Raw genomic sequence first — 18,079 nt, forward strand, 5'->3', positions numbered from 1 at the left:
GATATTTTTTTATTTTTACCTGATAGACGTCGATGATACTCTTCAACGACATCTGTCATGCACGAGCTTGACTGTATCTGTATTCCATTATATCTATCTATCAAAAACTAAATGAAGAAGGTACCTCAGCAATGAACTCTATACACCACCATATAGGTATTGGTATTGTTGGTGGTACATATTTTTCTTTATCAGCAACAGCGGGTTCGAATCTAAATATCTCCTCAACATCTTTATTTAACAAAATATTTAGCACGCCGAGGAATCTTTCTGTACCATGACGCCATTTGTATCTATCGCAGTTGATTCTAAATCTCTCTGAGGAAAAAATGTTTATTCTATACGCGCCGGTAACAGGCGATGTGTATTTAAAAGATATATTTTTTGAATGCTCCCAGATGAATATTCCTGATGCAATAACAGGCGTTAGATTGATGAATGAATCCTTCATTGCTGATGGAATCTTGCTAAGATCGATTTTACCATTGACTGAGGTATTAACAACATCGAGTTTTTTATCGACATCATCTGAGCTGGCTTTTTGAATCATCTGTTCAGACATGATCTTGATGTATCCGCTATTTCTCTCGGCGGCGTTAGCATTTTTCCTGGTATCTTCTTTAACAACGTTAAAATCAGCCACGTGAGCGTTGTATTCGTTTCGTTTGATTATATCACCTATCTTTACGTTACTCGTCTTTAGTTTTCCATATTCATCCTGAAAAACAGCAACCTCACCAGGATCTGCTTCCGCCAGCGACACAATATTGTTAACGTCATCCTTCGTAGCGTATCTCGATAAATCACCGGCATCAAATTTTTCTCTCTCCAGTATTTTTCTTATCGTTCTTGTTAATAGAGATCTACCGTAGATGTCAACCATTATACTCTTTGTTGCTGATCTAATTTATCTGATGTATACTCGTGTACTGCCTTATGATAGGGTTTTTTTTGGATCTGGATATCGCTGATAAAATATTGATTGCCTCATCACCACAAATCGGAGGATCGGTTAGTGTTTGTGTTGGTAGCGTAGAGTACCACGTTGGAGTATTTAGCTGAGCTACATATTTTAAAAACTCTACAGGTGGGGCTAACCCGTATGAGTCAGCATAGATAATCTCGCGCGGATATATCGCGTACGCTACCCAGTGAGTACCAGGTCCGGTACTGTTGTCGAGATTTATAATTCCTGTCTCGTATTTATATGGACGAGCTGGTAATTGATCTCGCATAAATACGCCTCTGAAAAATTTTATTTTTTGTTTTTTAGCAGCGTTAATTAGATCGTAATTCGACATCGGTGTTATCTTCTGTACCACGATGCGAGGGTTCCTGGCAGATTGGTACCTTTCCCGTGGTACCATGGAGGAGTCCCTGGTAATCGGAGTCCTCGTCCTTTTTTTTATTGTATCTACCGCCGGTGACTTTATCAATGACCTTCGAACCCACAGGACCAGCAGCACCAAGTGCTACAGCCTTTGCGATAGCTGGTGCGGCCGCGGCGGCTAATGCGGGTAACGCAGCTGCCTTTGCTGCAATTAATGCTGGTAACGCGAATAATAATGGGAAAAATCCACCTACCTTAACCATGTCTTTTAACGCAGCTGGAGATAGCGCAATTTGTACTCCGGTGTTAGATGATTTAGCTTTATTAAAATGTTTTTGTTGTGTTTTTGTCAAAGATAGTTTATTTGGACCACCTTGAATCTGATCGTGTTTCAACGTCAATTTTGTCCCACATTTTTTTGCTAATCCTGATTGTAGATTTTTTATCTGACCCTGAGTCAGAGTCACACTAGCATGCTCATACGACATTTATAAAATCTAGATTGAATCTAAATCACATTTTTTCTACAGGAGCATCGATGATCCTCATTCTGCCTTCGATACCCTCGAGGATCATGATTCTATCGCTGAGTATAACAGCGATGGCTCTAAACGCAGCAGCAGGGTCTGCTTTATTTATTCTGGCCTTAAAATGAATATCAACGACAGATTGTTTTATCAAATCCATGTGTTCCAGTGAAAAATAATAGATAGGATAGAAATTTTTGAAATCTAGCTGAGATATTTGCAATCCGGTATCAATATTTTGATCTCGACCCATATAGCTCCACAAACGATGATAACCACGTGCTATTGAATTATTTGTGTAATCTAGTTGAATCTCTTCAACTGGTTCTTGATGTCCATTTACCCTCAGTGATACATCACTGGCATTGAAATGATCGAAAATCATATGAGTTTGACGCTGATCATTTAATCTAGTAGCTCGTTGAAGAGCCACAAAGATATGTCTTGGTGCAGATACACCTTGTTGAGACGCTATATGCCAAGTGAAATTGCCGTTTATGTTACTCTGAATGCTATCTGTGTACGTCGTCAGCCACGACATAACGAATTTGCCACCTTGATTCATAAACGATAACAGATTTCTCTCTTCTTCTATCGATGGTGTCATCGAGGGTATCCACAACGTTAGTTTTTCTAATACAACCTTACCGTTGTTATCTGCAGCTCCAGTCCTCCAGATAGCGTCATTGCTGTCACCTTTTCGGTAAAAGACAACTGTGTGTTTGGCTCCAAATATGACTTTTCTAAAGTCTCTACAAAAACCAAAGATGTGTGACAGCGGGATAGCGCATGAAAATCTTTTACTGTCACCTGATAACATAGCTGTACGAGTGGCAAATCCGAGATTATAACCAGCAATAGGTTTAATCATCAAGGGTTCCATGTTAGCAACATCTGCTGCACCATCAGCGATACCTACCTTTGGTATTCTCATGAGAAATGGATTAGGATCAGCAAATTCTGTATTATCTTTAGTGAACATCATGCTAGGGCCAGCCGATCTAGTGAAATCATCTGAATATCTCGCTAGGCCTATGACTGTGGTTGCTACATCGACGTTGTCGTTAATTGATTCGATTTCTTTTCCATCGATCATGTATGCGGCACTCTTGAATAACGCCATAATACCATTATTGACTAATCCTACATTGACATCGGCGGCGTAATTAGTACCATCGTTTCTCACAATCTTACCAACCACCTCGATAAACGCATATCACGGTAGAAAATATCTTGTTGTATCCTGCACTTGTAATTCGATTCTGCTGCTGCTGTTTGTTTGGTGTTATCGCGTCATACGAGTAATACTGGTAGTCTCGCACTGAGTCGTCCCTCTCTGCTTGTTTGTTTGGTGTTATCGCGTCATACGAGTAATACTGGTAGTCTCGCACTGAGTCGTCCCTCTCTGCTGGTTCATCCAACTTAAAAGCTTCATTAGATGCACGCGAGAACATGTTTTTATAAAATATCTTTATCGTCTAAAACGAAGACGCCCTCCAAATGCAGAGGTACTAATTACTTGTGGTTGTTGTTGTATTTGTTCTAACGCCAACGATGCTAGTTTTTGATTAGCTGCTTCATTTATAATCTTACTGACATCGCCAGGCATCTCAGCAGTAACAGGTAATCTATCCGCAGGTTTTGGTTTTCCTTTTACCAATCGCACTATTCTATCTTTAATAGCGTCATATGCTTTGCTGGTAACATCACCAACGGTACCTACGACCTTATCGCGAACAACCCCTATGGCCTTTGACGATAGTTGTTTAGCTAACGGACCAACCTTAGGTGCTATTCGAGTGAAAAATTTAATTATTGAATCACCTATCCCCGATCCGTATTTGAGTTTATACACAAGTAACCTTGAATTCATAATACGAGCTTGTATCGTTCTCTGATGGCTTTTGTGAACGATCATTTTATTTTATAATCCAATTATTCAATCACTGTGATGATCATCTACGAGCTCATCAATAAGATCGCGATAGATAGATACATCGATGATTTTTCCTTGAAACAATCTTCGACAGATATCTGTTGCTTCATTGACTATCTCATGTGAATTATTTCCAGCTCGTTTTCCACCAATAAGAACCTCAAGCCGAGATACATCATTAACGACGCTATCGGGGCAGATGGTGGTATATCCGCTACCGGTAGGAGGAGGAGCTCTTGCTCTTTGCATTTTTGATACTTTTTCAGAAAATTTTATGAATTCTGGATCATGAGGATCAGTATCTTTATTTTTATGTACAGAATATATTAATAATGGCCAGCTAACTGGGTCCATTTCTGCTTCTCTCTGATATTCCGGTTTAATGTACATTTTATTCATTCTGTAATTAGCTGCGGCTGCAATTGCATTCTGTTCGCTGCTTTGAATTCTCTGAACAGCTGCATCACTGAGTAATTTTTTATAAATATCTAAGGGCGGCGCCGTATAATCACCAAATAAAGTACTGGTTTTTTGAGACGGGGGTACAGAAGATTTTTGTTTTACCTGGCTAATTTTTTTGAGAAAATCTTTAAAATCCGGATCACCAGGTTTCATCTCTTTATTATTATGAACAGAATAAATCACTTGATTCCATAAATGTTCTGGCACTAAAGTATTATATTCTGGTTTCAAATACATATGTTTGATTTTATAATCAAAGGCCGCTATATTAGCTGCTCTATCTTCACTGGAACGAATTGCATTAATAGAAGCATCTAAAAACATTTCGGAGTAATCTTTGGGTATTCCCTGAGGACCAGGTTGATATGATTCCAAAGGAACCCATTCCTCCTTTGGTTTTTCTTTTTCTATTTTTTTCTGTTCTTTTTCTAATTTTTTCTGTTCTTTTTTCTAATTCTTTTTGTTCTTTTTCTAATTCTTTTTCTTTTGCTTTTATTACTTCCTTTGGTTTTCCTTTTTCTGATTTTTTCTGTTCTTTTTCTAATTGTTTTTGTTTCTTTTCTAATTGTTTTTGTTCTTTTTCTTTTGCTTTTTGTTCTTTTTCTTTTGCTTTTCTTTCCTCATTTAATCTTTTTTCAATTGCCTTAATTCTTTTTTGTTTTTCTTTTTCCTCCTTTTCTTCTTGTTTTCGATATTCCCTCTCTTCCTCCTGTTCACTTTCTTTGCGTTGAAATCCTGTCAAATACGCAATATACTTTTTATCAGTTACACCTGGTTTGCTGGTAAGATTTTGTTTCGCCCTGAATAATAAGTCTCTCCAATCTTCTCGGGTTTTAGCAAAATGCTCAGGACACAAATAAGGCCTCCTAGATAGAAATTTTTCACTTGCGTCTCGACCAAACTCATATGCCGCTTCTTCATCGTCTAATGGTATTCCTATCCCCCATTCATCTATTCCTTGATCAGTAAATTTTTTTGCAGGTGCAATACGTTGTATTTTTTTAACCCTAACCACTGCCGGTACAACAGGTGCAGGCGCAGCAGCGGATTGCGGTCGAGTTTGTTCTTCAATTGTTTTCAGCACAGGAAGTATACCGCGTTTTCTCACCTCAAGATCTTTTACATCACCTAAGAGAACCCGTTCCGTGGTTTCAGTCACTGGTTTGAATAATTCCTGAGTTGCCTCCCCGAATCCTTCCTTGCATCTCGAATAGCTTTTATTTTTTGTTTAACCGATTTTTGCACTGGTAGATACTCTTCTATTGCTTTTAATCGCTCTCGCATTATTCTTGAACTAAGTGATTCTCCTACATCCATATTATTTTATTTTAATTTTGTATCTTGAAATTGAAAATTAAAATATTTTTAATTCGATATTATATCTCATTAACAATCTGAGAATCTTAAAAATTCATTTAAACACGACAGCAGCAGGGAGGGAGCCTACCTCAGGTCGGTCGACAAAATGTAATCAAAAATAAATAAAAATCATGAACATATTATTCTGCAGCTAGATCTTCGAACGAAATGTTTATTTTCGGATTGAGGGTCAATAACGATGTAACTCTTCCAGGAAGCCTCAATTCGGTAAATAGAACCTTTCTCCGGATTAGATTTCTCTGGAAGGTTTATTTTTTGTCGGAACCCCTGTTCGCCCTACCTGCTGCTATGGTGTCCTTACAGGAGAAATAAATATAGAACGATCAGTAAGACAGGGCTGTCCCCTGTCTATGCAGCTATATAATCCCTGAATATAAATATTAATAAGACCACTAACATTCAGGAAATAAAAATACCAAAATTTGAAACAAGATTTCAAAACTATATTTCATGCATACAACTGCACCAATTTCACCAGAGATGGGACAACCTTTAAACATTTACAACATGAATTCACTCAATTTGGAAAGGGCAGCAATCAACCATGTAAGACAGAAATTTTACTAATAGATAAATGGCAGGGTAATCACCCTGCCCCACCCCCAATCTGATTAAAGAACAGGTAAAAGCATCTGAAATAATATTCGGGAGGAACTCTGCTCACAAGAACTAACAGGAGTTACTAATTAAGAAGCGCAAATAGAAACTTGGTCGCATACGAAGATCAACTTAATAGACCGTATACAGGTTGCCAGAACTTACATGTACAGCCAGTTGAACTATATAATGAACATAGTGCAACTCACAGAAGCTATGATTAGCAACATTGAAAAGAAAATAGTGAGCTTTATTTAGAACGACAAAATGAACTATCTAAAGAGAAAACATATATGCAGACCGAAAGAAAAAGGAGGGCTGGACATACATAACCTAAGCATAAGACAAAAATAAAATATTTTAAATAGATTTAGACAATTAAATAATTCTCCTAAATTACAGTGGGAAACAATTTATATTTATATGGTTATCTATGGCGTTTTTACACTACAGTCAATAAGAACAATACATTAATCAAACTATTAGAACCACCTGGATATTCCAGGAGAATTAGTGAATTAATATATAAACACATAGAGATAACCCAGAGATATGGGATGAAAGGAAGAATATAGATAATATATTAAATGATACAGTCTCCAAAGAAGTGCAGGAGATAGAATTCTGTTATCCTAATCTAAACTGGTTAGCCATATGGTAAAATTGGGAAGTTATAGGATCGGCCACCGTACAAAATAGGCGGTTCCTGTACCTGCATGACCAGTGGCTGACAGGGGAGGCCGCAGTTGAGGAGCACATTATATGCTATATACCAAGTTGTCGACTCATCAGTGGTCAGGTAGGTTCGAAAAGTCACTTAATACTTAGATGTCCAAAAATGAAAATAGAAAGACAAGAGCTGAAGAATAAAATCATAAATGAATATAATGTAGTAAATGATAAGCAACTCTTGTACACAAATAATATAAATGATAAAAGATCTATAATAAACTAATAACTTACATTAACTCCATAATGAAGGTGGTAAGATAAGACTTTTTTAAAAAAATACTCTCAATGCGAATTTAATACTAATATACCTTAGCAGCAGAGAGGGTGAACAGACCATAGAATTCCGACAAAACAAATAAAACAAACAAATAAATCATCTCGTAGAAAGGTCAAGATTTTACGAATGAACTTTTCCTTGAGATGTTTTATTTCTGTAATGACCGATTGTACTAATAAAACCTCAGTTCGAAATAGTATCTGAAAAAATAAAGTACTCTACGTGTTTATTTATTTCTTGTTTATTTTTTTGACGACCAACGTTGGTAGGCACCCTCTCTGCTGCTCCCCCTGTTACCCAAATATTTTATCAATACCCACACGATATCTTGTTCTTGGATCATGTAAATTTATTGTTATAAATCCATGCGGGGTAGCTTGCGCTCGTGAGAAGAAATTTTTGAATTTAATTATATCCATGTCACCACCACACCAAGTTTGATGAATATTTCGCAACGTGTGTGTGTCTACGCCATTAAACACAACTAAAATGTTGCAGTTGTCTCTGATCACCTTCGGAATTTGTGTATATCGTTGAGTAACATAGATCACGTCTGTATTTTTGTGTCTCCCTCGGGAAAATATTCTGGCTGGATTTGATTGTTTATCTAGCATCACATCGTCGTATACAACTAAATTATTAATAAATCCGTCTATGGAATCTACGGATGGTGCTTCATCAATATCGGTTATAAACTCTATAACATCATTATCTTCATCCAGTAATCGCGCGTTTTCATTGAAATCTTTAAGTACATCATAACATCGCTGATCATCAACGGATGGTGCTACTAAATATAATTTATCCCATTTCAACCATCTCATTATCAGATTAAGTAATAATTGCGTCTTACCCGATCCAGATGGTCCTATGATAATCATTCTGATGGAGTTCGGTAGCGCAGGATGATGCTTAACTGGCTGTCGTTGCCGAGTTGCTGAGAAATCAATTATATCCATATATATTATAACATGAATTTATATTGTTTACGCTGTAGAGTTAAAACTCCAACTACTGATTTAGCCACAGTTATAACAAAAAATAAAAAATAGCGTACGGTGGAAAATGTTCTATATGCGGTAGAAAGAAATTTTCGTTTTTACCTAATAAGCGTGGTGGTGATATTGCTAATTTGATGTCAAAGTTTCCAGGTGCTCCATGGGCTAAATACAGTGGAGAAAAACATCTACCGGGACATAATTATTGCGGTCCTGGTACCAGACTTGATATCAGGCTCGATGATCAAGATCAACCAAAACCAGGCGAGGAACCAATAAACGCTATTGATCGAGCTTGTCATGCTCATGATGTAGCTTATAAAAGTCAAAATCTACAAGATAGGCATATTGCAGATGTAAAATTAATTCATTCATTAAATTCTATAAAAAATAAAAATATTAGAGAAATCATTAGCTAATTGGTTAGTAAGATCCTCGATGAAAGGTAAATTAGCGATTGGGGCTGGTAATTAATAATGGAATCAATTTATTATTCGCCGAGAGGATACTGGAGAGGCAAAGCGGCAATTGGTAAACTCGCTGATGCAGCGGCGGTTAAACATTCTACTGCTAAAACGTGGTTATCTAAACAAGCAATATGGCAAATTTATCTACCACGTCCTAAACAAATTCAGTACTCGTATTTCGATGTCAGTGTTCCTAATGAAGTTCATCAAGCTGATATTCTGTTTTTACCGCATGATACTGTGCGTGGAAAAACGTACAAGTACGCGTTAACCGTAGTTGATGTTGCAAGTAGATACAAAGAAGCAGAGCCGCTATCAGCGAAAACATCATCTGAAGTAGCCGATGCGTTTGATCGAATTTATCAACGAGGACTCGAACCACAAGGTGGTCTGCGATGGCCACAGCTACTACAGGTTGATCCTGGTAAGGAATTTCTTGGTCCAGTATCATCGCTGATGAAACAACATAATACCAAAATACGACGAGGTCATACTGCAATTCACCGTGATCAAGCAATTGTTGAGCGATTTAATCGAACACTTGCTGAACGGTTATTTGGATATCAATACGCGAGGGAATTTATTCAGGATAAAAGATCTCGCGAATGGGTTGCAAGATTACCAAACGTGATAGCTGCATTAAATAATGAGATCACACGAACAACCAACATGAAACCCATTAGCGCGGTCACAAAAATAAATATACCAACACAACGAAAAGATGCTGGAAAACAAAAAATATTAGGTGATGTCACAGTCAGATATTTATATGAGCCTGGTGAACTTGAAGGTGGTAAAGCGAGAGCAACTGATCCTATTTGGAGTGTTACCACACACAAAATATCTACCGTGACAAGATCCACTGGAAGAAACGTAGGCGTTTCCAGACCTGCAATCTACAGATTAGATTCAGCTGCTCCTCAACGTGGATTTACACGTGAACAACTACAAATAATTGCCGCGGATACACAACTACCACCGCGATCACTTCAGTGATTTCGATCACTTAACTAGCACTAGTGCCAGCGCCAAGGGTGCCTGCACCCCGACGTCGATTACACTCAAGACAGGTTAACATGGTATTTTCTCGTGTATGACCGTGACTATTATCTTTTCTATCTACGGTAAATTGTCTTGAATCATTACTCGAATATCGCCATAACATTATACAATTACAACTGGTGCAATGATTGTTCTGCTGCTGTTTTAACTCAATAATAAATTCAACATCAAGATCAAAGTCACGTTTATTTTTTTTATCAGATTTTTTGTATCCGATTAATTTTTTTCTTATTATATCATCATCGATGATGTTAAATTTATCGACGATTTCAGGAATTATAATTCTCCGTAATTGAGATATATTTCTTACCCTCGATACCGCTAAATAAACTAAATTTGACCACTCGATGCGATCGTCTACAATCCAGACTCGTGTATCAGAAATAGTTAATCCCTGAGACGAGTGGATCGTCATAGCGTATCCCAACACCCATGGAGATTTGTCAGCGTGTATTGCATCTTCGACCACACTGATATCAACGGCGACAATATCATTTAATACGAGATTTTGATTCTCAGTCTGTCCTGGAATATCAACATTAATATTCTGTTTTCGTGTATCTGATGGTCTATAACACAACGGTACGGGTAGTTCTGAGTGTTTTTCTTTATGCAGCTGAAATAACTGTTGTTGTAAAGCGTCTCTGATTATTTTTCTACTTGCTACGATCAAATCGGTGGGTCTCCATGAGTTCAAAAAATCACTCATTGATGTCTCTGAGATCACTCCACGTATTATTTCACACTGAATTTTGTTTGATTGTAATCTGGTTAATTTTTTAAACTCCTTCAAATTTGCATCAAGAGCTCTATGATCATCATCTATTTCTTCGTAATAATCAACGAAATTTTTTAACCAATCATGTGGAGATGGTCCAACAAAAGGCGGCGGTTGACCATGATCGCCACACATTATTATGGCGGTATTTTTCGTCAACAACCAATCAAGAAACATTTTTAATGTATCCAATGAGACCGTGCATATCTCATCCCAAATAATTATTTTAGGTATATATTTTTCTCCCATCCGTTCAGGAGTCCATGTATCTCCGCGCCACCGAAAGAAACTATGATACGTACACGATTGTACTTGCCGCTGTTTCATCTCACGTGCAAGTCTATGTGTGGGTGTCAGCACGATTATATCTGAATTTCTAAAAACATTAATCGTTCGAGTTGTTTTGCCGCATCCACCAGGTCCATTGAGATATACTGTCTTATATCTGGTTATTGGATCACTCAATGATGGTGCTTTCGACATTTCTGATATTTTATTACCCTCACGATAAAAATCTCTCACTGGAACATCTGCTGATTCTACATAATTGTGTAATAGTTCCTTTTTTATTCTCCACGAACCCCATCGTTCATCATTACTTGTAAATTTCATAACAGATTCTAAATATTTACTTGAAATATAAAACGAATCTGTTGCGACTCTGACTGCGGTCTCAGGAAATCTATTAATCATCGATAATAAATTTATAGAAACATAAGCCAACATGGAAGATCTTAGATGAGTATATTGTGGGGAGACGTCATTTATGTAACTAACGATCGTACCTAATTTTGTTCCGTCGGATAAATAAACACTCTCTCGATTTACAAATGTATTTTTCGCCGTTGTATCAGCGATTATAAAATCGTACTCGGCATCATCTAGAATTAATCGTGCGTGATGTCTTTTATAATCATATGCACCACCTTGAGTAAATTTACCTATAATTTTTCTACCGAGATCTTTTGCGGTTTTGAGTTTATTAGGAATATCATCCTTAAACTCGCTGATAACTTCAGAATCTGACATGGGCAACCAAACTTTGGTCTGTGCATGATATGATATAATTGCCTCACTGACCACCAACGATGTCAGTATCATACAATCTAGCATATATCGCACCAAAACTATGTCTGCCAAACCAAACATAACAAATCTTGTGAAGATTTTCGTTAAACTCGAACGACTCAATACAGGCGAATCCAGTCAGATCAAAATCAGGTAATGGTCCATTAATTGCCACTCGCGTCATCTCGTTTGTAGGGTGACCAAATCTTTCAAAGTACGTAGAACAATCTCCGTATCCCAGAAAACTTCCTGGATAACATGCAACCATATCAACCGAAATAACATCATTGTAATTGTATTTGGTATTCCATAATCCGCCATGTCCATATTCGACGCAACTTGCACGTACGTCCTCGAGTAAATCAAATCGTGTTGGTTTCCATGAATTTCGTTCTCTGGCGAAATGAGCCGCAACAGATGGAACGGTAAAACAATTAGTTAGTAATTTGTCAGTATTTTCCGCGTGCTTGCACTGTAAAAACGTCGCAAGATTTTTCATCTCGTCATGGAGGGATTCTGTTCGATATATATCACCGTTCGGTTTGACAAACTGATCAAATTCACCCTCCTCATTACTTTTAAATAACCATACCGATACAGGATCGGTTTTACTTATTTCGTTGATAAAATTAAACATACTGTCTGGGGGGTAAAATCTAACAGTTCGATCACGTGGAAATATTGTTACCGCGTTAGTCCATGCGTGCGCGTTATGATCGATAATATTTATTGGAGCTCCTTTCGATTTATATTTCGACTGGTACAGTACTTCTCCCGTTATTGTCGCTACGGTTATTGGAAATTTTAATATTTTTCCTAACTCAGCAACATCTTTTATTGTAGCACCGGTATCCTTAACCGAATCAGCCCACGAGTTTATTTTTTCACGCCTTAAATCAGTTAATCCATTTCCACGCATCGCGTTTGTAAAGTGTTCTATTACTCGTTCAGCCACACAATTTAACCTTGAAAATTTCATCGGCGCTAGTTTATCAACGTTGGGTTTTTTATTTATCTCATAAATTCCATAAATAACCGCCGTTACAGGATATGCTCGCTCATAATACGGTTTGTCAATACCTGTCAGTAGACCCGGTCTGGAATTTTTACTTAATATGATAGTTTTATTATTACCAAGGACAGTATCATATTTGTCACGGATAATCCAACTACCTGTTTCTGTTAATACAATAAATTTTACTCTGAAGAAATATTTTTGATTGCCCTCGTATTCAGCGATGTAGTTAATGATAGTTGCCGCTCGTTTGTCATTCATTGTAGCGTCCTTGACTTTGTCGACACTGACTTTGCCAGTGTTGCGTATAATCTTGAACGTTGACCATGTATGAGATGCACCATCCGTGTAAAATTCTTTCTTGGCGTCGTGAATTTTCGAGATCAAACTTTTATTTTTCGGATCAACCAGATCTCGCACTGGCAAGTCAGAAGATAATCTGTCAAGGTTGAATTTATATTTAACAGGCCTAGTTTGGGATAATCTCTCAAACTCGTTCATATAATTAAAACAAATATTTAAATAAAGAAAATTATATATATATATATACAATGTCCCAATGCAGATGGTTGATGATCGGCTCGGTAAATCGATGCAACAAATCCTGTAGAAGGGAATTTTGTTGGATACACTCACAAAACATACGACGAGGAAGTCTAGGACCAATACCATGTCTACGGTGTGGTATTGGAGTGCGAGGAAAGACAGAATTATGTGGGAAGTGCGGCGGAAAACGGTTCAGAGAACTTAAAAGATATTATGACAAAAAAAATAATAGCGGTGAAAACGCTATAAAATCCGTGAGGGATTATATATCAAGATTTCAGACAAACAATGATTTAAACGTATAATATTATTATAATGGAGCAAAATATATTTGTCCCACATCCTGTCATAACAAACTATGAATCAAATATTAATGGTATCATCAGACACTGCAAGTTAAAAAAACCAGTTGGTCATATTAATAATCATGGTTATCTTAGATTTACAGTTGGGAAGAAACATTATTTCTGTCATAGATTTGTGCATGAGTGTCATAATGGGATGATCAATGACGGTCTTGTTATTGATCATATTGACGGGGATACTCAAAACAATAATTTATCCAATTTACAAGCTATCTCTCACAGCGAGAATAATACACGTGGAAATACAGGAAGATGTAAGACAATCGGAAAGAGGGCGGTAATTTCCACAAACATAGAAACTGGCAAAGTAATTATATTTCGTTCAATGTATTCAGCTGCTAAATATTTTGATATTAATCCGTCTTCAGTGCAAAAAGTCGCAGAAAATATATATAAAACAGCTTTCTCGAAAAAATATAAACAGAAAATTATCTTTAAGTATCAATAACTATCATCACCACATTATTAACTATCATCACCACATTATTAACTATCATCACCACATTGAATTAATTTTTTTAATTTATGTCACAGTAGGTCCTCCATACACTACTGAATTTTTGATTATATAAAAGGGAGATTACTTTGTAATATATAGTTTTCTTCGTAGATTTTTGATTTTTTATGATCGTAATTAGTCAGTTTAACTAATTACATCGTAATTAATTACTCGTAGAAGTATTATTTATGTTTTTTAAATATTTCCCCATCATACAACATTACGAGAGATCATGATAATGTTATTGATCCGTAGGAAGCTGTGTGTGGAACAGAAACCGTTGTCATGGTAATCGACCTGCAGGTGTGTGTTCATGCCACTGTTATTATTGATTCTCAGTCTGCTTAGGAAAACCGCTGTTATAAATACAGAAACTGTTGTTATTCAGAAACCGCTATTATAAATACAGAAACTGTTATTATTCAGAAACTGTTATTATTCAGAAACTGTTATTATTCAGAAACCGCCGTTATAAATACAGAAACTGTTGTTATTGATTCTCAGTCTGCTTAGGAAAACCGCTGTTATAAATACAGAAACTGTTATTATTCAGAAACTGTTATTATTCAGAAACTGTTATTATTCAGAAACTGTTACTATTCAGAAACTGTTATTATTCAGAAACTGTTATTATTCAGAAACCGCTGTTTAGTGTAAATATTGGTTCCTTAGCTATATAGCTAACTATATATTAACTTCCAAAACATATGTTCGTAACAAGGTTTGATAGCTCGATCAGTATGGTATTGGACTGTGACGCTCGCGGTCCAGGATCAAACCCCCATGGCTGACAATTTGTCGGTGGTCTACGCATAATTGCGATTTTTATAATAGTGGGGGGAACCGCAAAACCCCCCCCCCGCTCAGCAAAATTCCCAACCACAATATTGACTTGTGGTTGATACCTATTTTTCGTATCACCCACTGGATTAATTATTATCGGTGGGTTTTTGCTGAGCGTACCTTAGTTAAGTTATATGTTTGTGCTGTCCTTGAAACATCCCGACGAACTCGATAGGTGTTCTAGGGATATTTTTTTTTTTATTTTAAAGATTCATATATTATAAAATGAACCATGAAAATATCAATGATGTAATTGTCGCTATTAAAAAATTGAAAAAAGATGGAATTAATATATCTGATGAACTTAATCCTGAAAAAATAGTTTCTGATTTTGAGATTTTACAAGAACGTAAAACCCAGGGGACACACACACTATCATCTGAATACAGGCTCATGAAACGGATTCAATCGGCAATGTTTCAGTCGCTAGCTACCGTAGAAGATGATCATGTGAAGGAGTTCGTTCCTCTTTCTACCGCCGTAGAAAGAATTAAATCGTTATTATCCCACGAGTATGAGGCAAAGAAAACGATTAGTACTCGCATAAGACTATTAAGAAAAATTATGTCAGATCGTGAAACGATCCAAAGTAACTTCGTTACTGGTGAAACGATCCAAAGTAACTTCGTTACTGGTGAAACGATCCAAAGTAACTTCGTTACTGGTGAAACGATCCAAAGTAACTTCGTTACTGGTGATAATGAAAATGAAAGTTTTGGTAACTGGGGTCCATGTCAACGCTGACCACGTGTATTGGTAGTCAAAATCAAGAAAGTTCTAACCTTGTCAAATTGTTCCTAATAAATTTTATTTATTATAAATTTTATTTATTATAAATTTTATTTATTATAAATTAATTTTATTTATTAATAATATTATTTTTACTGATGATTTATTTGTTTTTTTACTGAAATTTAACAAAATTGTACAAATTTCTTAATTTTGACTACCATTTACCCCATCAAATTTACAAAATTGTACAAATTTCTTAATTTGAGTACCATTTACCCCATCAAAAACATAAAATTGTACAAATTTCTTAATTTTACAAATTATTTATTTCTGAATTATTATTTTATTTCTGAATTATTATTTATTTATAACTCTGATGGGTGAGTTGGTAAACCCTCCATTACATAAAGATCTACGATAAAGTCTTACGACAAAAGTCTTACGACTTTACATACAGATTTATTACAAGCTCTTCTTCACGTATGTCAATCAAGCGATTAAGGTGGTCTGTGAGCTTAAAATTTATTCGTGTTAACATATTATTGTGACACAGCAGATACACAGGATTAGTTGGTTCTTGCACGATTAAACTTCCAGGGGGAACTTGTGGTGTGAACGTGTACAGGATGTATCCTTGTTGAGCCTGATTTGATCTTCCGAGATCTGTTTGATAGCTGCCATCGACTACGTCACAAACCAGATTGACCGCGACCGTCGGTGTTATATTAACGATTCCCGGAGATATGTGTCTTCCGCCGCCGTGTGGATCATTATCATGTCTAAGAACAACTGCTAATGGTGCTAGTTTTCTCCATGCATGGAGTATTTTAGGAAAAAACTCATCAATGACATCACTGACAGATTTTCTTAATTTATCCGGATTATAATCAGGAAACTTAAACGTTACAATGTCAGCTTCGGGTATTTTGTACTTGGCTGCGAAGGATTTTTTATAATCGCTTGATGACTTAAGAACCATATCTCTAGTTCTGTTATAGATAACTTCAGAAGAATTAACTATATAATTTAAAACTTCTATGTACCTAATAATATTATCGCGCGCAGATGTTGAATCAAATAAATACTCTTGAAAACTATCACGTAAATTATTTACCTGTATTTCATGGTCTAAGTTTATTGAAGCAAATATAGAATCAATATCAAAAGCAATAACACGTTCATTAAGATTATACAAAAGAGCTCTAGGATCATATACAGGTGCTCCCCCCCTCCATCCTGGTTTTACTTCTATGTAATCTAGCCATTCTGAACTCATTTTAATATCATGACGAAGACTGGTCTTTGACGTAAAATCACCCCTCGTTGGTTCTGGTGGTCCTACATACACCCGGGGAATTTCAGGCCATCCTAGCACGGATCTGATTGAAGATTTATAAATATCAACTACGTAATCAGGCGAGTTTATTTCAATCGTCGAGGACAGGGTGGGTTCATGAACATTAATTGATATTTTTGATTCTTTTCCTGTTATTGATTTTATTCTACGCGCAAATTCCTCACTGATCTCTTCAATCTCGTAACTGCCGGTTGGTATTCCAACAACAACCCAGTCAGGTGTTCCATCGGGTTTGTTCTTGTTAGCAAATACAAGCGAATTATTTGCTGGTGTACCATTAAATGATTTTGATCTGATATTTGGCCAGCTGTAATATACTCGTAATTGTGCTAGTGCTATTTCTTTTACTGGAATTGCAGTGGGAAAATTAACACTAAATTCAGGATTAATTGAACTTACCGAGATCATCGTTATCTTTGGCGGAGTTGTGTTGGTCACGATCTGCTGGAGTAATTCTGTCATTATTGATACTTGTATCTTTAATACCGATACCTTCGTCGTATATTTTGGTTATCATTGAAAATTCGAAATCAGATATAATTCCATCACTGAGACTCGCTGATAACAACGAGGATAATTTCGAGTATGCTACCGTCGCTGTATGTAATTTTATTTTGTAATCGGATAATTTTTCGTTCGTACAAGTACATATTTTTTTTGTGATGATATTAAGCACACCTGCAATAGTTGTTGCTGCTGAAATACAAATAGTTACAGCTACTGGTGCCATCGTTGTCAACGCTGATAATATTACACCGGTTCCAGCAACAACAGCGGATACTGAATAAACAATCACATCAACGATAACCAATCGTCGTCGATATTTTTTTACTTTTACTGTATATTGATCGACTTGATCTTTTAGCGCCGCCTGCCATTCACGCGCTTTATTGTATCTGTATTGTGCACCGTCCATATATATTTTTATGCAGTAACCAATTGAGGTGTTTCAGCTACAAATTCCAAACACCACCAGAAGGATGTTGCGGTTAATTTCTTATCATCTGCTTCCAGAATAAATATTTCTTTGAATCCGATATTTAATATAACAGATACAACCCCGGAAAACCTGTCTGTGGAATGACGCCATGGAAACGTTGTAAATATT

The 18,079-nt window shown here is 36.4% G+C and overlaps 1 protein-coding gene across 1 annotated transcript in view; it reads left to right on the top strand.

Annotated features, from left to right (window-relative positions):
- Nucleotides 1-1,435: 1,435 nt before the first annotated feature.
- The window catches only part of LOC149801629 (protein AF-9-like), a 33,291-nt gene continuing 16,647 nt past the window's right edge, over nt 1,436-18,079 (top strand). Inside the window, exon 1 of the mRNA XM_089956819.1 lies at nt 1,436-1,550. Coding sequence (XP_089812945.1) covers nt 1,436-1,550 — 115 coding nt within the window. The remainder of the gene's footprint in view (nt 1,551-18,079) is intronic.

The sequence above is a fragment of the Sinohyriopsis cumingii genome, chromosome 4 (genome assembly GCF_028554795.1).
Source record: "Sinohyriopsis cumingii isolate HCF-2022 chromosome 4, ASM2855479v2, whole genome shotgun sequence".
Classification (NCBI taxonomy): Eukaryota; Metazoa; Mollusca; class Bivalvia; order Unionida; family Unionidae; genus Sinohyriopsis; species Sinohyriopsis cumingii.